This window comes from Aulostomus chinensis, chromosome 5, assembly GCF_037954235.1.
Source record: "Aulostomus chinensis isolate RoL2024-O1b breed Wild chromosome 5, RoL_Achi_v1.0, whole genome shotgun sequence".
Classification (NCBI taxonomy): Eukaryota; Metazoa; Chordata; class Actinopteri; order Syngnathiformes; family Aulostomidae; genus Aulostomus; species Aulostomus chinensis.
In genome coordinates this window covers 3,541,821-3,565,038 of record NC_141324.1, presented here as the reverse complement: position 1 = coordinate 3,565,038, position 23,218 = coordinate 3,541,821, and the positions used below count along the sequence as shown (strand labels likewise).

Genomic DNA, 23,218 nt, shown 5'->3' with positions numbered 1-23,218 from the left:
TTACTGGGTGAGTCTCCATGTTCTCCCTGTTCCTGCGTGGGTTCTCTCTGGTACTCCAGCTTCCTCCCACAGTCCAAAGACATCAAGAGGGGACAAGGTAACTGGACACTCTAAATACTCACATTCCCGAGGCTCTGGCCCAGGAGGTGGCGCTGCTGCCATTGTTGACACCAGTTTAGTAATAAATCCCAAACCAAAAGAAGTTTCCATTCCTCTGAAAGCCTGATTCTCAGCTTGTCTCCTCCGGCCTCTCTGATTGATTATTGAGGACCGTCCTCCTGGTCCTAACTCTGGATTCTGATCTGAATTCTCAGAGTTGATACACTGGAGAACATTGCAGCCTCAGTTCATCATGTCCACTTACGACCTGTCTTTAACACAACAAGAGCTGACAAGTTTTGGATTTTCAACTCAGCTTCACAGGTTTTTGAAAGCAAAACTCACAGTTTGTCATTGTGTTGACTATCTGAGAATTTATAATAGGTTACACAGTGAATTCCATCCGAAATAGACACTTTTGCTGTAAATAGACGGAAGGACTACTTCCATCGGCGGAACGAGACTAATTCGCTGACAAACCTATGTGGCGGAGGAATACGATGCTGGCTTGACTGCGTGCAACGAGGAACGAGAGCGGCACCGTGGACGTAGCGGTACAAGGTGAGTTTAAAAATCTCCAATTTAATATTTTTGCACCACTTGTACATGCCGTGACGTAGTCATGGCTGACTGCTGCTAGTTTCATGTGTCGCGGAGGTTTTTCACTCCAGTCGCATTCCCCCTCGAGCTCAATTGGAGCTAGCTAGTTAGCCATCTAATTAGCTAGCTGGTTAGATAGCTAATTAGATGGCTCGCTAAGTCCACCGGAAGTCCGGGCGGTAGGACGGCATTACGTTCCTCCGGAGGTTCAAGTTTAAAGACCGGGCGGCCTGGTCTCGATGTGGCCTGTCCAAACTCCTGAGACAGAGCATCGTGGGATAAAGTCCTTGGTAAGTGCGTTGTCTTCTGTCTGTTTCGGGTTCATATCGGCGGTGGAGGTTCGTCGAGGGGCTTCAAGTTCCGGACATATCGACGGTACTCGTTCTTTGCCGACGTCACCTCGGCACTAGCATGGCTAAAGTTCCCTCAGTAACAAGGCACTGGAGCAGGAATGTGGGGTCCCGGTGACTGACAGTCAACAACCTTGGCGCTCTCCTCCATGTTCGAGCGTTGGCGCTTCGCGAAGGTTCAGCAGTAAATACCTGAATGACATGTGGCAACCTCACTGATGTCCGAGCCGTAAATACTGCAGTATATGAAGGTACATGTACTGCAGTGAGCTTGAACGAGCTTCGTCCTCGAGCCTCAGGAGTGTGACGAAAAATGTGCTCATTGTTTAAAAAAAGAGAGAGAGAAGAACCGGTTGGCGGGTAACCAGATACATGTGGGATAAGTTCTGGTCCTGAGAAGGGACGGAAGCGTGGAGGCCAGCTGGTTGTTGTCAGGAGGAGAGAACGTTCAGCTGGAGAAATGAACGCTAAACTAGACCCTGATCAACGGCAGAAAGCCAGCATTTACCACACTTTCATTGGTGAGCACGCGACTGGATGGTTCCTGTTGTCATGGACAACGTAAGAACAACTCCTGGGTGCCACCTGCACTCTCCGTCATTGATAGTGGCGTTGAGTCAAGGTGAACTGATGCAGAGGAGCGTTCACATGGTTTAACCTGTGATGCTGAATCACTGTGGTGTGTAAAATGACCACAATCGCTACTGCGTTAACATGTTCTTACCATTTTATGAGTCTTTGCTTGATGAAATGATAGTAAACAGTTACTTTTGGCTCCTTGTCTGTTCTGGTGCCAACGCACAGACTCATGGAGAAGAGCAGAACTCCCCTGTGAACAGAGGAGTTCTGCTCCGTCCACACCAGCACAGGAGTTAGAGGCTCCAGTTCCTGCTACTCAGAGCAGGACTCCAACTCATAGTCGACCAGCTCTCCTATCAACCACTGTGGCCCTGATCTGTGCAATGATTGAAGCTCAGAACGTCAGACTCAAGGCTGTACGTGGTGAGGATGACAGTGTTGGATGGCGTTCGCCTCATTTTACAGGTGCACTGTGTGTACAGCATGTCATGTACCGTCATGAAATGGTTGGAACTGTTGGTTGCTGTGTAGCGTGGCTCCTGGCTGGAACCAAGTTTGACTTTGGCCTGTCTTCATGCGCATGTCTGCTCTGTTCAGCAGGTGCTCTTCACATCTGATCACTGTGACTTGGTCGATCCAGAGAGAAAGCAACCGTCCCTCCCACCCTCCTGCTCCTGACCCTCCTTCCTCACCATGAATGAAGTCCATGTGGTCAGAGAGGGCTGGCTCCACAAACGAGGTAAAAAGTACGAGGTACAAACGCTGCTCGCTCAGTCCAGCAGAGGGAGACTGGTGAGCTCAGTGTGGTCCTGTTTACCGCACCAAGTTTCATGAGACATCTCTCTGCTCATTTGTCTTCCTCAGGTGAGTACATCAAGACGTGGCGGCGGAGGTACTTTATCCTCAAGAGTGACGGCTCCTTCATCGGTTACAAGGAGAAGCCGGAACTGAGCGATCGGACTTGGCCACCTCTCAACAACTTCTCCCTGGCAGGTCAGTTGTTTAGATGTTGAACATTTTGGTTCTCATTGTGCCTCCAGTTAGTTGGATGTTTTTACTTCAGTTTAGATGGAATCCAATCTAGGGGTGGAACGGAAGACCCAAACCTGGGCAGCCGAGGTGCAACGAAACTTGAATGCTCCTCTGTCCTTCTTTTATTCAGCAGTGGTTCAGACGACTGGCCTGTCCTCAGTGATAAACTGCAAGGCTGGTGGAGAACATTTAGTCTCCTTTTCAAACAAAGAGAGAGTTGGGATTTTCTGTCAGATAAGTGGGAACTTTGAAACTGTTTCTGGAGACAGACGAAAATACCAGGGGATACGACCACGACGGTAAGAGGAGCTCTGAGAGAGAGCTGACGGTCCACAGACAGGCTGTGCCCTGAATGAACCCCTGGTGCTGTTGACCACCCAACAACATGCTGATACGATGCTGTCATCAAGTAAAACCAGCAGGCCAGTGTGGAGCTTTTCTTGGGATCGAGGTCCTTCAAGAGTGCGTCAGATCATCAGTTTAGGAGTTAGACAGACCGTTGAAGGGGAGGCGCAATTTGTTTTGATCAGTTGCTCGATATTTTTCCAGGGGAGACGTCAACAATTGTTCCCACTATTCAGTGAGTTCTGCTTTCATGTCAATCTGCTCCCAGCAGCGGCGCAGGTGTCTAAGACCTCAAGATAAGTAAAACCCTCACTCGGACAAAAACCTGGGTATTTTCTCATGTCGCTGGTCAGCAGCAACTTGCTGTGATTCCAAGTCACGGGTCTTTGGTAGCGTCTGTTGCTGCTGCAGTTGTCTGGTTCAAGCTGCCATTTGTTGTTGTGCAGCGCTCATATGTGTCCAGAGGGGGGGTTGGTCTTGCAGCATTTGTCCTGCCCCTCCTCCACTGTGATTGGACAACACAAACTCTCTGAAATGTAAGGCGAGAGACCTCTCCAGAAACACAGAAAACCAAAATGAAAAAGTGGAACCCAGCTGTCACCACCTTGTGTGGGACAGCGCTGATGCAGGTAAAACACCTCTGCCGAGTCCATGCATCCACACAGGAATTATTCCTGGGTCGTTACACACGTAGGGTTTCCCAGTTTAAAAAACTGTTGGAATTCAACGTCACGAACGCCATGAAACTCTCATCCATTAAAAAATCCCAGTGGATTTGATGCCTGTAGATATTGAGAGTTGAGTCAAGGGAACCTTGTAAAGCTGCGTGAGGTCTGCCACTGCTGAACAACTCCACACCCACAGCCACTCAGGCCGTCCCAGCCTGCTGACACACAAATCAGACTTGGCTCCTTTTTGACCCCAACTGGTCCCCCAACCTGTGGCTCATCTGCAGGGAGGAGAGCTTTGCCTTGCCGGGGTGCCAGTCAGCACTCTGTCACGTCCCACTGAGTCGATTTGAGCAACAGCTCATGAGCCACTCAGCCAGTCACAACCTGTTGGTGATCCCAGCAGGTTTGGTGTCCAGCTGCTGCAGTGCTGACCACAATGGTGACTGGCAGGCATAAATCAGCTGATTCTGTTCCACCTGCTTCAAACCATGCTGGAGGATGTCCAGTCCTGGTGCACCTTCATTGGTGGAGGCTTGGCGGTGTGGATGAACAAACGGCGTCAGAGGAAGCCCTGTGTTTGGAAGGTTCCTCTAAAACAGCAGCACTGCACTGGCCTGGCACACTGGTTGATGGTGATGGAAGCCCAGCAGGTGGTCCTGGGCAGAGGCTGTGGTGCTGACGCAGGAGTCACTAACCCGTCTGGACATCAGACGTTTGTGTCATTCATGCATCAATCATTCATGTCGCTTGGGTTTTCTCCCGCCCAGAATGCCAGCTCATGAAGACTGAAAAACCCCGACCCAACACGTTTGTCATCCGTTGCCTGCAGTGGACCACTGTCATTGAACGCACCTTTCACGTGGACAGCAATGACGAGAGGTAAGAAGGACTGAAGAATGTGGTAATAATGAAACTCGGTTCATTTGTTTGAGGCCGGCATGTTCACGTGCTCCTAGAGAGGAATGGATGCGAGCAATCCAGGCTGTGGCCAACGGTCTGAAGATGCGAGAACAGGAGGAAGAGGAGCCGATGAATGTGTTCGGCTCCCCCAGCCAGAGCAGCCTGGAGGATGCGGAGGCGGCCACGTCCAAGAGCCGCAACAAAGTGGTAAGAAGATCTGTGGTCGTGGACGATGGAGGTGGAGGGAGCTGACCCAAACATCAGCTAGAAGGGTCTTTGTTTTCCTTGGACCAGTTTGTTTCCTGTTCATGGTGGTTCTTTAATGTTAGCTTCCTTCAGGGCTGTCATTGTGTGTCTGGTGATTGTGATCATCTGGCTTTGCTAAGATGAGGGGCCTGGAGGCTGTAAATGTGGGGGATCTGGATGAATTAGCATTGCTTCCTCTGCAGAGTTGTGTGCTGAAGAGGTTCATGTCAAAGCCCAGCAACGTATCTCTGCAGAGCCAACGTTCTTTTGATTCAGTCGATAGATTTGAAAATAGAAACTTGACGGCAGGTAAGTCAATACCTCATCCAGAGGTGTGGCAACCAAACCAGGAAGTATTCCAGAGTGATTTATGTGTTATCTTCCAGGGGTGAAAAGTCCAAATCCTGCTGAAGTCATTTTGACTTGAGTTACCCAACACCTGCATGAAAATATAGAAAACCCTCACGGTCTGACGGCAACTGTAACCAAGCAAGGTTCCCTGCTGGGGTCTCCTCCAGGTCATGTCTCAAACAGAGGTCATCTGTGTGCACAAAGACAAACCAGGTCATCTAGTCAAGAATATGCTGTCCTCTGGAGTCTCACTCTTCCTGCCCAGGGACTCTTAATTGGCTTACATTTCCTCTGGAGCAGCTAAGGAGCTGGACATTGTCAAATAAATGAATACTAGGATGTGATTAAAAACACTGGTTCATGAAGAAACTCAAGCAGATGAAGACATTGAATTTATAAGTGGATTCTTGCAGTCACGAGGACAGCACTGACTCTTGTCTTGTGGTTACAATTTGCTCAACTCGGCATCTCTAAAGAAGCCTTGTTCTTCACAGACAATGAGTGACTTTGAGTACCTGAAGCTGCTCGGGAAAGGGACCTTTGGGAAGGTGATTTTGGTCAAGGAGAAGTCCACCGGAGTGCATTACGCCATGAAAATCCTGCGTAAACAGGTCATCATAGAGAAGGTAAGTCGGGATGTGCTCCCCCAGCAGAAATACTCTCCCATTGGCTCAACGTTGGGCTCCCGTGTTTCTCAAGTCAGATATGACACGCAGAGGAGGGAGAAATCAGACCCCTTTCTTCCCCCAATAAACTCAACTGCCCCAGATCTTTGAGGCATCCGTAGTTTGATCATTTGGTTGTGTTTCGCCTGTATGTGATACGCCTGCTCTACGCTATATCAGATGGAACCCATCGACTCCCTTGCTCGTTATCTTGCAACAGCAGTTTTGCGCTTGACCCTAGCGTGCTGCCATGTTGTATTTGACACCTTCTGCAAAAGCTGCCATGAATGAGGAGAAATAACTGGCAACATTCCAGCTTTAATGAAGCTGGGCTTCTTCCCTCTGGCTGGCCCCCTTTTTACAGATTTGGACATCACAGTCTTTGTTTTTCTTTGCTGCCAACTCAACATCTCTGTTTGCCATGCTTGCCGCCCGTTAGCGACGGAACTCCTCCTCCCTTTGCTTGTGATTTTTTCTTATTATTGGCATTTCCATCCTCCTTTTATGGTGAAATACTTCAAAATTCCCATCAAAGCAGGGTGATGGAAACCCAGCTCGACGGAGATCAAGTCGACTCAGGTTCATTTGTATCGTCTCAAATGACAAACGGCGTAATCTCATGACCAAGCACGCTTATATCCGCGCTCTTTTAAATCAATGTAGTTTGAAGAGACCAACCATTGCTCACGCGCGAGCTCGCCTACGACAGTGGTGACAACAAAATTGTCGAGCAGAGCCAGAGTCTATGTTGCAGTGACGGAGAGGTTCTGGGTTGGTGTGAAAGAGTGATATGTGAGAGTTGGTGTTTATGCTTGTTGGCAGGATGAGGTGGCCCACACAGTTGCAGAGAGCAGAGTGCTACAAAACACAAATCATCCCTTCCTCACGGTGAGTGTACAAGCCCACCTCATGGTGGAGCAGGAATGCTGCTGTCAGAGAGAGAGCGGGAGCAGCAAGTGTCAGCGCGCTGAGCTCCTCTTTCTCAGCACCAGTGTCGCGGCGCGCAATGTGAGGGATGCCGGTGACAATGTGTTGTATTTGTGAGTTTGTCAGGGATGGGACATGTGTCAATACTAATCCGAATCCTTCACTTCCCCTCTTTTAAACAGCGAAGGAGCAAATATTACATTTATGTGGATGTATCTTACTTTCCTGAGCCGTGCAGCACATCCTACTCCAAGGGTGTGGCAGACACTCGACTCGCTAAAAGTATCCATCCTGCAGTTGTGGTGCTTCTCTGCTGAAATGTGTTCACATACTGAACCTAGCTCAGGGGTGTACAATGATTTACAGCTGCTCTGCATCAGTTCCTGGTGCAAAAGTTAAAATCTCTTCTATTGCAGGCAGCAGTGTGACTGCCTATGATAATTCAAAGTCTCTTCCAGTCAATGGAATGCATTCTTCTTGTCCTTGTGCTGACTGGTCCGGCTCACTGGGGGCAATCATGCACGTACAGACTTTGATGCGACACAGCGGTTTTCATTGACTGGTGGAAGTTTCCACGAAACCATGAGACAGAGCAGTTGAAGGGAAGGTGCAGCGGTGGAAGTGGACCCGCCTCGGCTGGTCTCAGTCAGCCTGTCACTCAGCTCTGGTCACCAGTGACCAGCAGGTCTCAGACCCGTGACGGGCCAACAACAGCCGATTTATCGGCCGACTACCACTTATCTTTCATGTCTCAGTAACAGTGTGTTTTTTTAAATGTAATAATCTGTCATCACTGGTTTTGATCGTTCTTCAAAGTGCAAATGGCAGGCATTTTCTTTCTTCTTCTTTCAGTTTTGACATTGAGCAACAGAATTGTCACAAATCAGGACACGTGAGCAGCCACTATGCAGTCTTCAGTCAATACCCAGCAGTGCAGCCAGTGAACAATGCAAGCGAAGGGAATATAAGAGAGGAAACGTCTGTTTCCTTCACAACGTAAAACACTGGAGTGAAGCAGCTCTGCAGCATCTTTGTGACAACGAGCTGCAAATAATAGAGGTTTATATCATCTGGTAGACATTTTTGTACTGCCATGTCATGGTACGTACATGTACCACCAGAAATATCAAAACATTGCACTACCCTAATTTCAAGTGTCAGGCGATCTTGTTGTGAACTGGGTAAAAATTTCCTCTGGTAACTGAAAATTAGATTTTAAGAGCCCTTAAGTCGTGACATCACAAACGTCCTGGAGGCTGGTCCTGGTCCAATATTCAGGAGACAGACATGGAGAATGACCTTTGCGGTTGAGTTGGCCATCAAATGAAAGAATGTAAGATACTTCAGAGAAGTGACCATATTTGTGTAGGGTGCAGGGTTGTTGAACATGAAGCGTGTGTCCTCTGATGTTCAAGGCTTTGCATGAGAAGAAGGACAAGTCCCTGATAACGATCGTGTCCTTCTGTAATACCATCATTCTCATTCCGCAGACACTGAAATATGCCTTCCAAACCAACGATCGCCTGTGTTTTGTCATGGAGTATGCCAATGGCGGTGAGGTGAGACTCGGCGCACACACACACACACACACACGTGTCAGTCTTAGTGAAAGGCACTACCGTCTCCTGGTATCAGGCGTTTACTGTGACCAAACATGTCTTATCCAGTGAAGGAGTGTGATTCCAGCTGCGCTCTCCTTTCAGCTCTTCTTCCACTTGACACGGGAGCGGGTTTTCTCAGAAGACCGCGCACGCTTTTATGGCGCCGAGATTGTGTCAGCACTGGAGTACTTCCATTCACGTGATGTGGTGTATCGTGATCTGAAGGTGAATACTTTTACAGTCAGTCAGTTTGGAAATATACAATATCAGTCCTGTGGAAACATGTAGGGAACAAGTGTGCGTGCGTGCGTGTGTTTTCTGTATCAGCTGGAGAACCTGATGCTGGACAAGGACGGCCATATCAAAATCACAGATTTCGGCCTGTGTAAGGAGGGTATTACCCCTGACGCTACGATGAAGACCTTCTGTGGAACTCCTGAGTATCTGGCTCCTGAGGTAGGATGCTTCAACAGCACCTCTGTACAATCCCTCCGCTACATATATTTACCGTCAACAACAATTTCTCTCCGTTGGAGCAATGGGACATCTTACCATCGGGGGGCGATATTCAACTGGTTTTAGGAGACAGCGAACCCTACGATCTGCTGCTGCTGCTGACATAAACATGAAGAGGTCATTGCAAAGTTTGGTGTGGGACCATTTCGGATGGAAAAACAACAAAGTTCTTCGTCAACTGTGAAGCCACGTATAAGCAAAACATGACAATGACGTGCCACCGGAGCAGCCCCCCCGCGCTAGCTACGGTTGATGCTAAATGGGCTGAGAAAACTATCCAGGGGATCGAAAAATAAATACATCTGGTAAAAAGGTCTGTGGTTGACTCCAGTGGGTTTCAGTTAATTACTGAGCTTAACTGACGAACTCTCTTATGTGTGTGATGACTGCTGTGAGGCTGGTGTCGTGACTTCAGACACTGTTAGTCGCTCTTAGCAATGCTAAAGCATGGCCGCATAAACAGCATGCAGTGCTACACCCTCATACAGGCGGTGCAAACACTTCTGAGAATCAGCCTTGTAGTTTTCACTTCTTCCTGCTGACAGACGGACTACCCTGGACCTGCTCTCAGCACGAGTGTGTTAACCTGTGCCCTCCTCCAGGTCCTGGAGCACAATGACTATGGCCGGGCGGTGGACTGGTGGGGTTTGGGTGTCGTCATGTACGAGATGATGTGTGGCTGCCTGCCCTTCTACAACCAGGACCACGAGCGTTTGTTTGAGCTCATCCTCATGGAGGAGATCCGCTTCCCCAGGAACCTGTCCCCTGAGGCCAAGTCCCTGCTGGCGGGCCTGCTCAAGAAGGACCCCAAACAAAGGTTCTTCACCTGGAAGGTCACTCTGCTGCCGCTGATGTGGAAACGTCCGTTCAGGTCACGTATTGTCCTGTTCTCACCCTCAGGTTAGGCGGTGGTCCCAATGATGCCAAAGAAGTAATGAGTCACACATTTTTTGTCACTATCATCTGGCAGGACGTGGTACAGAAGAAGGTAAGACTTCCTGAGACCACGCCCAGCTGGACACGTCAGTTTTGCAGCTAAAATGGTGGTTCATATTTACCTGCGTCTCACTGCTGATACTGTTAGGGGTGCAAGGAAATGGTCTACTCAGGAAACAAAATACTCAGGATAGGAAATGAAGACTAAAGAAAATAAAAAAATCAGAAATGCAGAAACCAGATATTCTTTATTTTCTGCCTTCATGCAGACATACAAGTTTTTGCTGCGTCGGTACAAAATAAAATGCGCTTTGCTTTGAAAAAGCAAAATATTTGTAGTTTTTCCCTTACTTTGACTAACGTGCAAATACAAACGTAAAATAACATTGAGGACAACTCCATTCCTGATGAAAAGGAAAACAAATATTAAATAATCCTCAGGGCTGCAGTCTAATCTAGATTACAAATCTGACTACCGTGAGCTGGAATATGTAGCCTCCAACAGGTGCTTGTCCTTGGATCATGCTAGCAGCGCTCGCCCCAGGCTACGCTGTTGTTGACCCTCATGGTTTGACCACGGCTTTTGTTGTATCTGCAATCGTCTCATTGCTGCCTCGTCTTTCACGTGGAAGCCAAAAGAAGTCCACACAGCCCATTTGTTTGATGTAGGAGCGTCCGCTACTTGTTCCGCCTCGTCTTCCTCCATTTTCAAAGAATTGTTTTGCCACTTCTTCTTCTATGGCGTTGCTACAGTCTTCTTCTTCTTCTATGGCGTTGCTACAGTCTTCTTCTTCTATGGCGTTGCTACAGTCTTCTTCTTCTTCTATGGCGTTGCTACAGTCTTCTTCTTCTATGGCGTTGCTACAGTCTTCTTCTTCTATGGCGTTGCTACAGTCTTCTTCTATGGCGTTGCTGCAGTCTTCTTCTATGGCGTTGCTGCAGTCTTCTTCTTCTATGGCGTTGCTACAGTCTTCTTCTATGGCGTTGCTACAGTCTTCTTCTATGGCGTTGCTGCAGTCTTCTTCTATGGCGTTGCTGCAGTCTTCTTCTATGGCGTTGCTGCAGTCTTCTTCTTCTATGGCGTTGCTACAGTCTTCTTCTATGGCGTTGCTACAGTCTTCTTCTATGGCGTTGCTACAGTCTTCTTCTATGGCGTTGCTGCAGTCTTCTTCTATGGCGTTGCTGCAGTCTTCTTCTATGGCATTGCTGCAGTCTTCTTCTTCTATGGCGTTGCTGCAGTCTTCTTCTTCTATGGCGTTGCTGCAGTCTTCTTCTTCTTCTATGGCGTTGCTGCAGTCTTCTTCTTCTTCTATGGCGTTGCTACAGTCTTCTTCTTCTATGGCATTGCTACAGTCTTCTTCTTCTTCTATGGCATTGCTACAGTCTTCTTCTTCTTCTATGGCGTTGCTACAGTCTTCTTCTTCTTCTATGGCGTTGCTACAGTCTTCTTCTTCTTCTATGGCGTTGCTACAGTCTTCTTCTTCTATGGCGTTGCTACAGTCTTCTTCTTCTATGGCGTTGCTACAGTCTTCTTCTTCTTCTATGGCGTTGCTACAGTCTTCTTCTTCTTCTATGGCGTTGCTACAGTCTTCTTCTTCTATGGCGTTGCTACAGTCTTCTTCTTCTATGGCGTTGCTACAGTCTTCTTCTTCTATGGCGTTGCTACAGTCTTCTTCTTCTATGGCGTTGCTACAGTCTCTTCTTCTTCTATGGCGTTGCTACAGTCTTCTTCTTCTTCTATGGCGTTGCTACAGTCTTCTTCTTCTTCTATGGCGTTGCTGCAGTCTTCTTCTTCTTCTATGGCGTTGCTGCAGTCGTCTTCTTCTTCTATGGCAGTGATCATCAACTGGCGGCCCCCGGGCCGAATCCGGCCCGCCGAGCCGTCCAATCCGGCCCGCGACAGGATTCCAAAATTGTGAGGATCAAAGAGAAAATATCATGGGGCAACAGGGTAGCCGAGTGGAAACTGCACTGTGCTATCACTGCGAAGACCGGCTAGGCCTGACGTCTGCACAGACGCAATAGGTGGCGTCTGCGGGAGGGGAGTCGGATGGGGATTAGCTCCTGGTCGCGGCTCCTGTTGGTGGTCGAGGTAGTTTGCGCTAACGAAATGCGACAGGCGGACACCGCATGCCTGTGCATGACGAGGATGACCGTACCTCCCCGATTCTCGGCAGGGAGGAATTGGCGACGACTAATTGGAGAGGGGGAAAATGGCGGAAAAAGAACGGTGGAAAAATACAGTGAAAAAAATATATATATCATGTGGTCCACACTATTAAAGCAACTGAAAACAGAAACAACTAAGACTCTTAACTGTCAGTAATCCCCACCATTTATGACTATTTAGGCTACATTCCGAAATGAGGACAGACTCGTTGCACTGTTTAACATTTATTGTTTCACGCTGTTCTTTTTTACTTTTCCTCATGCCCTTACATAACATTTGGTTTTTATTTCAAAGTCTCAACAACACGCTTCAAAATGGTAGACTTCTCAGGACAAAAAAAGAAGGAAAAACCAACTGGCATAACTTAAAATAGCATGGTTAATAAATTCTAACTTAGTACCAGAACAAAACAGCTCACAAATAATGTTCGCACGTTAAGTGGGCTAGCGATTTCAAATTGAAAGGCTGAAATGGGCTACTCACACTGCTTAATGGCTGAAGTTACATTTCCCCTCTGACACCAACTTTTTCACATCAGGATTGGCCGCTGTCAGACTTATACGCAAACAGTCCTCCAAAGACTGGTCTGACAGTCGGTTCCTCTCGTGTGTTTTTATCGAGTTCATCTCGGAGAACGCAGCCTCGCAGGTGTAGGTTGAACTGAACATGGTGAGCACATACATAGCCAGCGTCTTCAATGTGCCATAGTCCTCGGGATAAGACACCCAAAATGCACTCAGGCTTTCAGCACCACGGAGAGCAGCCTTCATGTCACCTGCGGCCTGGATTTCAGCCAGCTCGCTCTGAATGGCCGCCTCGTCCAACGGCACCATTTTCACCGCGTTTGTGGAGAATTCTCCGCTTGGGCTGATGGTGAATGGGTCGCGCACAAATCCAATGACATCCCTGGAAATGAAAAAGTCATCGAATCTAGCGGAGAAGTTGTCTTTTAATTGTGTGATGAATGTCTTCATCTTGTCTGTTACGTTGCTTTCTCCCACCGTCTTCAGTGTGTTGAAGTGCAGCAGCCTCTCTGACAACAAATCTGCATGGAACAGATCAAGTTTGTTCCCAAAGGCATCAAGTTTTTCCACCAAATCCACCACTGATTTTTCTTTTCCTTGCAGCTGCAGATTAAGTGTATTCAAATGGGAGAAAATGTCTGTTAAAAATGCAACGTTGCACATGTATTCTCTGTCTTGCATGATGCGGAGATGGTCAGCTGCCGCTTCTGATTTACTTTGTTTCAAAAAATCCACTACTTGGGCACGGAGTTCAACGAAGCGCTCCAGTGCTTTGCCCTTACTGAGCCAGCGCACGTCATTGTGCAGCAACAGGTCATCATGAGAAGCTTGGGATTCGAGCACAAATTTGCGGAACAGGCGGTGCTGCGTGCTTGAATTTCCTCTGATGTGGTTAATAATTTGCATAGTTTTCTCCATCACCTCTTTGAGCTCCCCACTTAGTTTTGCGCACAGCACACTTTGATGGATAATACAGTGAAGTGCGTTAGTTTTCGGAGCGACAGTCTTTATTCTGCTCACCAGACCCTTGTTTGTGCCAATCATGGCAGGTGCACCATCTGTTACTGTCAGGTTGATTTTATCCAGGGACAATCCATGGCTTTTAAAAAAATCCTCCAGTTTTCCAAAGATGACGTCAGCAGTGGTGTTGCCCTCCAGCGGAAGCAATGCCAGCAGCTCCTCTCGGAAATCTTTGCCATCAAAGTATCTGACAAAAACACACAACTGTGAAATATCCGTGTTGTCAGTGGACTCATCAATAGCCAGTGCAATGTATCTGGCTTCCTTGATCCCGTCAATAACAGCTTGCTGGACATGCTCTGCCAAGACGTGTACATGACGTGCAGCAGTTGAAGCAGAGAGAGGTATTTGTTTGACAGATGCAATAACTCTGTCCATGGATTTGTCGGGGCCAAGTTCCTCCAGAACGGCGAGCATGCACTCCTTTTAAAACCTCACTTTCCGTGAAAGGCCGATTATGTTTGCAAAGCACCCAGGCAGCCTGCAGAGATGCACACGTTACTCTCTCTTGATCGGTTAAAGTTCGAGTAATAATGCCCCTTGCACGGGAGTAGGCAGATTTCAATGTGGCGATTTTTCTCTGACGGGCCCTCTGACTGCTCAGGATATGAATCCTTGAAATTTGTATGTTTAGTGTTGTGGTGACGGCGCAGATTATATTCTTTTGCAACAGCAACAGTTTCGTTGCAAATGAGGCATACAGGTGACGCATTTCGGAAGGTTGGCATGATAAATGCGTACTTTTCAGTCCAGTCACTATTAAAGGATCTGTTTTCCACATCAACTTTTCGTTTCATGGCCTTTGAGAGTGCCATTTTACCTGTGCTAAGAGGCCGTTTTTCTTTCACTTCCGCTGTGTTTGTTTTTCAAGTGCTCTATTAATAAAGTTGACTTAATTGAGTTGAGGCAAAATATCTCGATCACTCCTGGTGGTTGACTGTGGTATAGGTGATAGGAGCCTAACTCATAAAGCCTAAACATGCCTTCATTTTTTTAATGAAATAGAAAAAATATAAACAATAAACATCAAATAATGTTGTGCAAAATTTTATTTTTATTTAATTTTTATTTGAGGGTCCGGCCCCCAATGTGACTGTCCGGTAAAATTCTGGCCCTCTGACAAATATAGTTGGTGACCCCTGTTCTATGGCGTTGCTACAGTCTTCTTCTTCTTTGGCGTTGCTACAGTCTTCTTCTTCTATGGCGTTGCTACAGTCTTCTTCTTCTTCTATGGCGTTGCTACAGTCTTCTTCTTCTTTGGCGTTGCTACAGTCTTCTTCTTCTATGGCGTTGCTACAGTCTTCTTCTTCTATGGCGTTGCTACAGTCTTCTTCTTCTATGGCGTTGCTACAGTCTTCTTCTTCTTCTTTGGCGTTGCTACAGTCTTCTTCTTCTATGGCGTTGCTACAGTCTTCTTCTTCTATGGCGTTGCTACAGTCTTCTTCTTCTATGGCGTTGCTACAGTCTTCTTCTCGTAATGTGTGTATACAGTTGGCGAGAGGGTCAGAGATCATCAGTGTTTGTGGTTTTCGGCGCTGCTTCACGTTGTTTTTTTGTTTCTTTACATTAAGTTTTATTTTGAGCGTCTTTGAGTTTTATTTCCTAATTTTGTATTTCGTGTCACAACATTTCTTAACACTCCTTGTTAGGGTAGATTGAACATGTCAAAAAGGTCCTAATCTGTGTTTGCCCCTCTGAGGGTAACAGTAAGGTGGACGGTCCAATGTATCCCAGCTCTGATATCAGCAACACAACTACAAGCCATGCTGGTGTGGTTCCTGTCGAATGTTCTTTCATTTAAACTTGTGACGTCCCCCCAAAAGCTTTTACTTAACGGAGTGTGGCTGTTGTGCGGCCAATCAAGTGAGTTGCATTAGAATGTAAAGTAAATGCCCTGACATCTGGAATCTGGTGCTTGAGGGCCACAGTTGAGTTCAGCTCTTGAATGTCCCCTGCCAACTCCATGCAGTTTTTCTGACAAGTACTAAGTCAGCAGAAACTCTGAGTGGATTCCCACTCAGCCAGTGCAGGCGGCCTCCTCTCTTCGTTGCTATGACGACGGTGTGTTGTCTCCTAACTGTGGCTGCTCTACTCAGTCAGGTGCTCTGGTCTGCATCTGCTGGGCTCATGACAACAGTGGACATCAGTCAGGAGTCGCTGGTGTCGTTTCCTGACATCACTTGTGTTTGTTCTCTCACCTCGTAAAGTCACCACTTGAATGGACAGCTTTAGCGTGTTGCCACACTCTCAGCCCTCAAAGTGAGCTCCCGTCCATGAGGCAGCATGTTCTGTGCCTGTGAGTCCCCATTCGGATCAGTGGAGTCGGGTTCACTTCACTCCTCTGTTGTGGTTCGCTCATCTGTGCATGATGAACGCAGAGACCTCGGGTTCACTTGGTTTTATCGCCATCCAGGCTTGCGTAGACAGATCGTGCAGCAGCAGCCATCTTGTTCCAAGTGAACGTGACCCATAGTCCAAAGCCATCGAGGGCTGAGCTCCAGATGGTGTGAACAGAAAGAGGACTGAAGGGGACCAGAGAGAGATCAGTGCCCTCCTCCAGCTAACTGATAAATGTGAACTGGAGAAGAGCTGAATTTCCTTTGGTCCACTTTGAGAGGAATGAGTTGAGGTCTTCTATCAAGGACAGTGTGTGTCCACTCTGTAAATCTGCTCTGCTGCCCCCCAGCTCACCCCACTCTTCAGACCACAAGTCACGTCAGAGACGGACACGCGGTACTTCGATGATGAGTTCACGGCGCAGACCATCACTGTCACTCCTCCAGACAAGTGTGAGTGCCCTGACCCACCTGGTCCACCTGTCCTGGGTCATGGGCCGGGACGTACCAACTGACCTATCTGCTGTTTGTTGCTCTTCCAGATGACGGTCTTGACTGCGAGGACCCAGGACAACAAGCACATTTCCCCCAGTTCTCCTACTGTGCTAGCATCAGAGAGTGAGGTCGTGGCTGCCACACAGACAGACACGAGGCAGGTCCAGCTCTTGGACCAGAAGAACTGTCCTCTAACAAGGTTTTCATCCTGGCGGGATCTCAGTGCCTCGGCTGCTGGCCAGGGTCCACACTACAGCCAGCGCCCGGCCACGCCGCGCTGGCTGTAGTGTGGACCCTGGACTGGCGTACCTCACACGCTCATCAGCACAACTCCACAACACAAGCAGGACCGATGTCAGACCACAACTGCTGCTGCTTCTCCACACTGGAAAAGTGCCAGTAATTCTCTCCCTTCTAAGGTTTCATGAAAGCCGTACGGCTCCTTGATGATGCTGTGATTGACAGGTTCACATATGAGTTAGGAAGAAGTACAGCAGTTTACTGGCTGCAGGTTGTGTGTGTGTATGTGTGTGTGTGGATTTGTTTGTTCTTTCTCCTGTTTTTGTTTGGGAGTGCATGGTCATCTTACCCAGAGTGACTGTCCTCAGTGGAGTCAGGTGCGTGTGGCGGTGGCGTCCACTCTGCGTCAGGAGCAGCTGATGACTCCATGCTGGTCAGCAGCCTTGCCCAGGCCAAACACGCCCTCCTTTTTTCAACTATCAGTTGGACTTTGGTGTGCTCGTCACAGAAGTGGCTGTGATTTCTTTTTTTAAACTTAGCTCTTCAGTGCAACCAGAGCAAACAAGTAGAGCGGTGGAGCCTCAAAGCACAAGGTGCATGTTTTTAGTTTTTAAGTTTGCTTTTTAATTCTGAGATGGTTTGGATCTTTCTTGATCCAACAAGTAAACACCAGCCATTTACTTTAAGAAGGCCATTCAGCACTCAGGGATTAAAATGAGATGCACCGTTTCTCAGATGGGCCGCGTGGAGGAAACTGAAGTCCTGGACCGGTGGCCCGGCCCGCGTGTCAGCAGTCGCACCAGTTTTGTTTTGAGCTCCACATATCATGTGACATGCTGAGTTTGGAGCTGCTGATCGATATTTCCTGGCTGCAGTCACTCTGCTGGATTCTGAGAACCTGGTTTTCATTTTGGGACCTTTCCTCTTCCTTGGTTAGAAGTTAAAATCATACGCGATTGTTTCTGCATTGATACCCAAGGTTTTACCAGCACTACTTTTGGACAACTGTCAGTGAGACAAAACCTTCAACCAAACTGAGTTCACCTCGTCTCTTGGTAGCATTGAAGTCCCCTTTTCAGTTTTCTTTCAACAGCGTTTTGAAAAATCAAAGCTTTAATGTCCCCCTCTGGTCTCAGGCTGTTCTTATATTGATCGCATTAGCAATTGTCAGTTTTTTCCATTTGTTCACAAGCAAAATTCTCTTAAATATTACCTGAATGTACTTTTGAATTTGGTTATGTGGATGTGCAGGTAGAGGTGTGGGTGCTGAGCTCATTTTGCCGTAGCTCTTAGCTCCATGGTCGTATCAGCTGGGCTCCCGGCCCCGCTGCTGCAGCGTGACCCTTCCCGCCAGCTTCATCCCACACAGGTCTCTGATCTGTCTTGAACGTTTCTGCAGCGTGAAGTTGGTGCTTCCGACCCTGTGGAACACTCAAATCCACTCCTGCAAGATCCCTCAAGCCAGGAGAGGGAGAGACGCGTGTTCAGATGTGTTGATGCCGTTGGTCCCTAGCCTGCCACAGAGGCCCACTGGTCCCAGCCCGACCTCAGCACGGAGCCCCGCCTCAGCACGGAGCCCCGCCCCACCTCAGCACGGAGCCCCGCCCCGCCTCAGCACGGAGCCCCGCCCCGCCTCAGCACGGAGCCCCGCCCCGCCTCAGCACGGAGCCCCGCCCCGCCTCAGCACGGAGCCCCGCCCCGCCTCAGCACGGAGCCCCGCCTCAGCTGAACCTCCACTCATTTGACGTGCAAAGCCGACCCAGGGAGCTGTGTGTGATGAACGTGGTTCATTGGGAGATTTTATGTTTGAGTGCAAAGATGTCTCTTGAGGGTTTCAGTTTGTCCCGTCTCCTCCTAAGTCTGTCCAGATCATCACATGGTAACCAGGTTGGTTGTGTGGTGCCACACTTCCTCTACCGGTGCTGTTGAGGAGAACGAACTTGCTTTTGCTGTCTTCTTGTGTTTCCTTTTGTTGATGCTTCCCTTTGTAAATCCTGTACCCTGGACCCCCTTCGGAATGTCCCGGATTACAGAGCGGTATGGTTGAAAGAAGTGTTGTTCAGTTCCATGATTGTATTGAAACAAGTGGTTCCTATTTGTCCATGACTGTAGATTGAAAGAATGACTCAATACATGTTACCTGCCCTACATACCTACACGTGTGGCTGTGTGTGTCTGGACGAGTGCAGAACTTCTGATCTGCTTGTGGTCTCGATGCCAGAGCGAGGAGTCACGAGCAAAGCGCAGTAGAATGCTGGTGAGTGCACAGGAAATTTTCTTGAGGTACAAAACGTACAGTGAGCGGCGGCCAGTGGCTTCTTGTAACTCCTCTGAGTTAGAACAGACTGACGGAGACAGCAGATGCAGTCCACCTGGATCTGCTAGAATGTGGACTCAGGAACCGGGTGGGCGTGCCCTCCTCCCAGCATGCAGTTGATGCACACGACTCCTGTCCTGTTGATACGAGCAGCAGCGGTGCAGGACCTCCAAGTTGTGCCGCGAGAGGCTGCCAGGGTTACGTAAGTAGGCGGGGCTTGTGTGCGGCGTTTGTTAGAAACTGACGATGTGCTGACGAAGCAACACCAGACATGAGTTCAGTTTATTGATGTTTGTGCAGCACTTTCCATACAGAGACTGCTACATTAAATGAAATATAGAACAATACAATAAATGTGAAGAACCCGACCTTCCCAACCTACATGACCACAAACATGCACCCCCTCACACACACACACACACACACACTGACTGTCAGTAGGAACATGGCAGGGCACTGAAAATCCTAGTGAGGAAAGACCACCTATGGGAGCCGTCCTCACCGGGAGGTGCCACAGCCCACCAACTGACAGTTTGAGGGTCGGATTGTTGATGCCGGATCAGATTGAAGTGCTTTGGAAAGGACTTTGAAGATGAACCACAATATCTCACGGGTTCCTGTGCCCAGTCGAAGTACTAGACTTGGGGGTGCAGGACGTGTGCCACTGCTATCTGAAACAAAGAAGTACTGTCAGACCTCATTTTAGAGTGCATTTTTACACACTGTGGGCACCAGTAAAAAAGGCTTACAAGTATTTTGTTAATTACTTCAACTGAGGCAACATGAACGCCGTCATCTACTATACCTGTTCATGCGCTGCTGTGGTTGCAGACGGCGTATTTACGACGAGGAGAAAAGGCAAGTACAAATACAGCATTCACGTGGACTGTGACGTCACTGCTGAAACAGGTGTCTCGGCACAAGAATGGTCAAACTGCTGCGAGAACCGCGGAGCTGCTGTGACAATATGCAATCAGGGGGCGTGGTTAGGCGAACGTCCAAGATGCACGCTCTCAGTCCCGCAACAGTCGGACCGGTGTCTCCGCGCCGCTGCATGGCTCGTCCACGCCACTCCGCGATGGCTTAGCCCAGAAGTTTGGAGGATGGACGTCCTTCCCCGGCGTGGTGAGCATATTTTCCTGCTGATCTTGAACTGACAGGGGAGTCAGGCGCTCTCACGGTCAGTTTAGGAGAAGTTCGTGACGCCGGCCAGCACGAGCTTAGATGAGGCATTTCAGCTGTTGTACTGTGGCCGGAGATGAGGTGTGGACTACTAACTAGTACTGTTACTACAGGCTGGAGATGAGGTGCGGACTACTAACCAGTACTGTTACAACAGGCTGGAGATGAGGTGTGGACTACTAACTAGTATTGTTACTACAGGCTGGAGATGAGGTGCGGACTACGAACCAGTACTGTTACTACAGGCTGGAGATGAGGTGTGGACTACTAACTAGTATTGTTACTACAGGCTGGAGATGAGGTGCGGACTACGAACCAGTACTGTTACTACAGGCTGGAGATGAGGTGCGGACTACGAACCAGTACTGTTACTACAGGCTGGAGATGAGGTGCGGACTACGAACCAGTACTGTTACTACAGGCTGGAGATGAGGTGCGGACTACGAACCAGTACTGTTACTACAGGCTGGAGATGAGGTGCGGACTACGAACCAGTACTGTTACTACAGGCTGGAGATGAGGTGTGGACTACTAACTAGTATTGTTACTACAGGCTGGAGATGAGGTGTGGACTACTAACTAGTACTGTTACTACAGGCTGGAGATGAGGTGCGGACTACTAACCAGTACTGTTACTACAGGCTGGAGATGAGGTGTGGACTACTAACTAGTATTGTTACTACAGGCTGGAGATGAGGTGTGGACTACTAACTAGTACTGTTACTACAGGCTGGAGATGAGGTGCGGACTACGAACCAGTACTGTTACTACAGGCTGGAGATGAGGTGTAGACTACTAACTAGTATTGTTACTACAGGCTGGAGATGAGGTGTGGACTACTAACCAGTATTGTTACTACAGGCTGGAGATGAGGTGTGGACTACTAACTAGTACTGTTACTACAGGCTGGAGATGAGGTGTGGACTACTAACTAGTATTGTTACTACAGGCTGGAGATGAGGTGTGGACTCCTAACTAGTATTGTTACGACAGGCTGGAGATGAGGTGTGGACTACTAACTAGTATTGTTACGACAGGCTGGAGATGAGGTGGGGACTACTAACTAGTACTGTTACTACAGGCTGGAGATGAGGTTTGGACTACTAACTAGTACTGTTACTATAGGCTGGAGATGAGGTGTGGACTACTAACTAGTACTGTTACTACAGGCTGGAGATGAGGTGTGGACTACTAACCAGTACTGTTACTACAGGCTGGAGATGAGGTGTGGACTACTAACTAGTACCGTTACTACAGGCTGGAGATGAGGTGTGGACTACTAACTAGTACCGTTACTACAGGCTGGAGATGAGGTGTGGACGACTAACCAGTACTGTTACTACAGGCTGGAGATGAGGTGTGGACTACTAACTAGTATTGTTACTACAGGCTGGAGATGAGGTGTGGACTACTAACTAGTACTGTTACTACAGGCTGGAGATGAGGTGTGGATTCCTAACTAGTATTGTTACGACAGGCTGGAGATGAGGTGTGGACTACTAACTAGTATTGTTACGACAGGCGGGAGATGAGGTGTGGACTACGAACCAGTACTGTTACTACAGGCTGGAGATGAGGTGTGGACTACTAACCAGTATTGTTACTACAGGCTGGAGATGAGGTGTGGACTACTAACTAGTATTGTTACGACAGGCGGGAGATGAGGTGTGGACTACGAACCAGTACTGTTACTACAGGCTGGAGATGAGGTGTGGACTACTAACCAGTATTGTTACTACAGGCTGGAGATGAGGTGTGGACTACTAACTAGTATTGTTACTACAGGCTGGAGATGAGGTGTGGACTCCTAACTAGTATTGTTACGACAGGCTGGAGATGAGGTGTGGACTACTAACTAGTATTGTTACGACAGGCTGGAGATGAGGTGTGGACTACTAACCAGTACTGTTACTACAGGCTGGAGATGAGGTGTGGACTACTAACTAGTATTGTTACTACAGGCTGGAGATGAGGTGTGGACTACTAACTAGTACTGTTACTACAGGCTGGAGATGAGGTGCGGACTACTAACCAGTACTGTTACTACAGGCTGGAGATGAGGTGCGGACTACTAACTAGTACTGTTACTACAGGCTGGAGATGAGGTGGGGACTACTAACTAGAACTGTTACTACAGGCTGGAGATGAGGTGGGGACTACTAACTAGTACTGTTACTACAGGCTGGAGATGAGGTTTGGACTACTAACTAGTACTGTTACTATAGGCTGGAGATGAGGTGTGGACTACTAACTAGTACTGTTACTACAGGCTGGAGATGAGGTGTGGACTACTAACTAGTACCGTTACTACAGGCTGGAGATGAGGTGTGGACTACTAACTAGTACCGTTACTACAGGCTGGAGATGAGGTGTGGACGACTAACCAGTACTGTTACTACAGGCTGGAGATGAGGTGTGGACTACTAACTAGTATTGTTACTACAGGCTGGAGATGAGGTGTGGACTACTAACTAGTACTGTTACTACAGGCTGGAGATGAGGTGTGGATTCCTAACTAGTATTGTTACGACAGGCTGGAGATGAGGTGTGGACTACTAACTAGTATTGTTACGACAGGCGGGAGATGAGGTGTGGACTACGAACCAGTACTGTTACTACAGGCTGGAGATGAGGTGCGGACTACTAACTAGTATTGTTACTACAGGCTGGAGATGAGGTGTGGACTACTAACTAGTACTGTTACTACAGGCTGGAGATGAGGTGTGGACTACTAACTAGTACTGTTACTATAGGCTGGAGATGAGGTGCGGACTACTAACTCGTACTGTTACTACAGGCTGGAGATGAGGTGCGGACTACTAACTCGTACTGTTACTACAGGCTGGAGATGAGGTGCGGACTACTAACTAGTACTGTTACTACAGGCTGGAGATGAGTTGTGTACTACATGTGAATTCACCTCTGTATTATTTGTTTGTGTGTCACCAAACCCCAACCAAAGTTCTGTCCTGACTCTGTCCAACTACAGCAGGTCCATTACCTCCCTCCTTCAATGAACCTCCACCCAACAATTCTCCATCAGCAGCACATCCTGCAACAGCAGCCACCAGAACCTTCCTTTACCAGCAGGAAGGTGGAGCAGATCCAGGATCAGT

At 48.3% G+C, this 23,218-nt stretch overlaps 1 protein-coding gene across 4 annotated transcripts; it reads left to right on the top strand.

The window, feature by feature from the left end:
- Positions 1 to 275: 275 nt before the first annotated feature.
- On the top strand, positions 276 to 18,753 carry LOC147260926 (RAC-beta serine/threonine-protein kinase-like). Of its 4 annotated transcripts, none has more exons than XM_086205145.1 (15): positions 276 to 423; positions 512 to 660; positions 2,229 to 2,367; positions 2,493 to 2,621; positions 4,444 to 4,555; positions 4,633 to 4,783; positions 5,668 to 5,799; positions 6,661 to 6,726; positions 8,256 to 8,324; positions 8,469 to 8,591; positions 8,694 to 8,822; positions 9,485 to 9,699; positions 9,783 to 9,870; positions 16,219 to 16,321; positions 16,411 to 18,753. In XM_086205145.1, exons 3-15 carry the CDS (start codon positions 2,322 to 2,324, stop codon positions 16,488 to 16,490), a joined length of 1,443 nt encoding a protein of 480 aa, XP_086061271.1. In that variant the 5' UTR covers positions 276 to 423; positions 512 to 660; positions 2,229 to 2,321; the 3' UTR covers positions 16,491 to 18,753. The 4 variants fall into 4 exon arrangements, with proteins under 4 accessions (XP_086061271.1, XP_086061270.1, XP_086061273.1 ...); XM_086205144.1 differs by having other exon boundaries at positions 2,226 to 2,367; XM_086205147.1 differs by lacking the exons at positions 276 to 423; positions 512 to 660 and adding an exon at positions 757 to 989.
- The last annotated feature ends 4,465 nt before the right edge of the window (positions 18,754 to 23,218 follow it).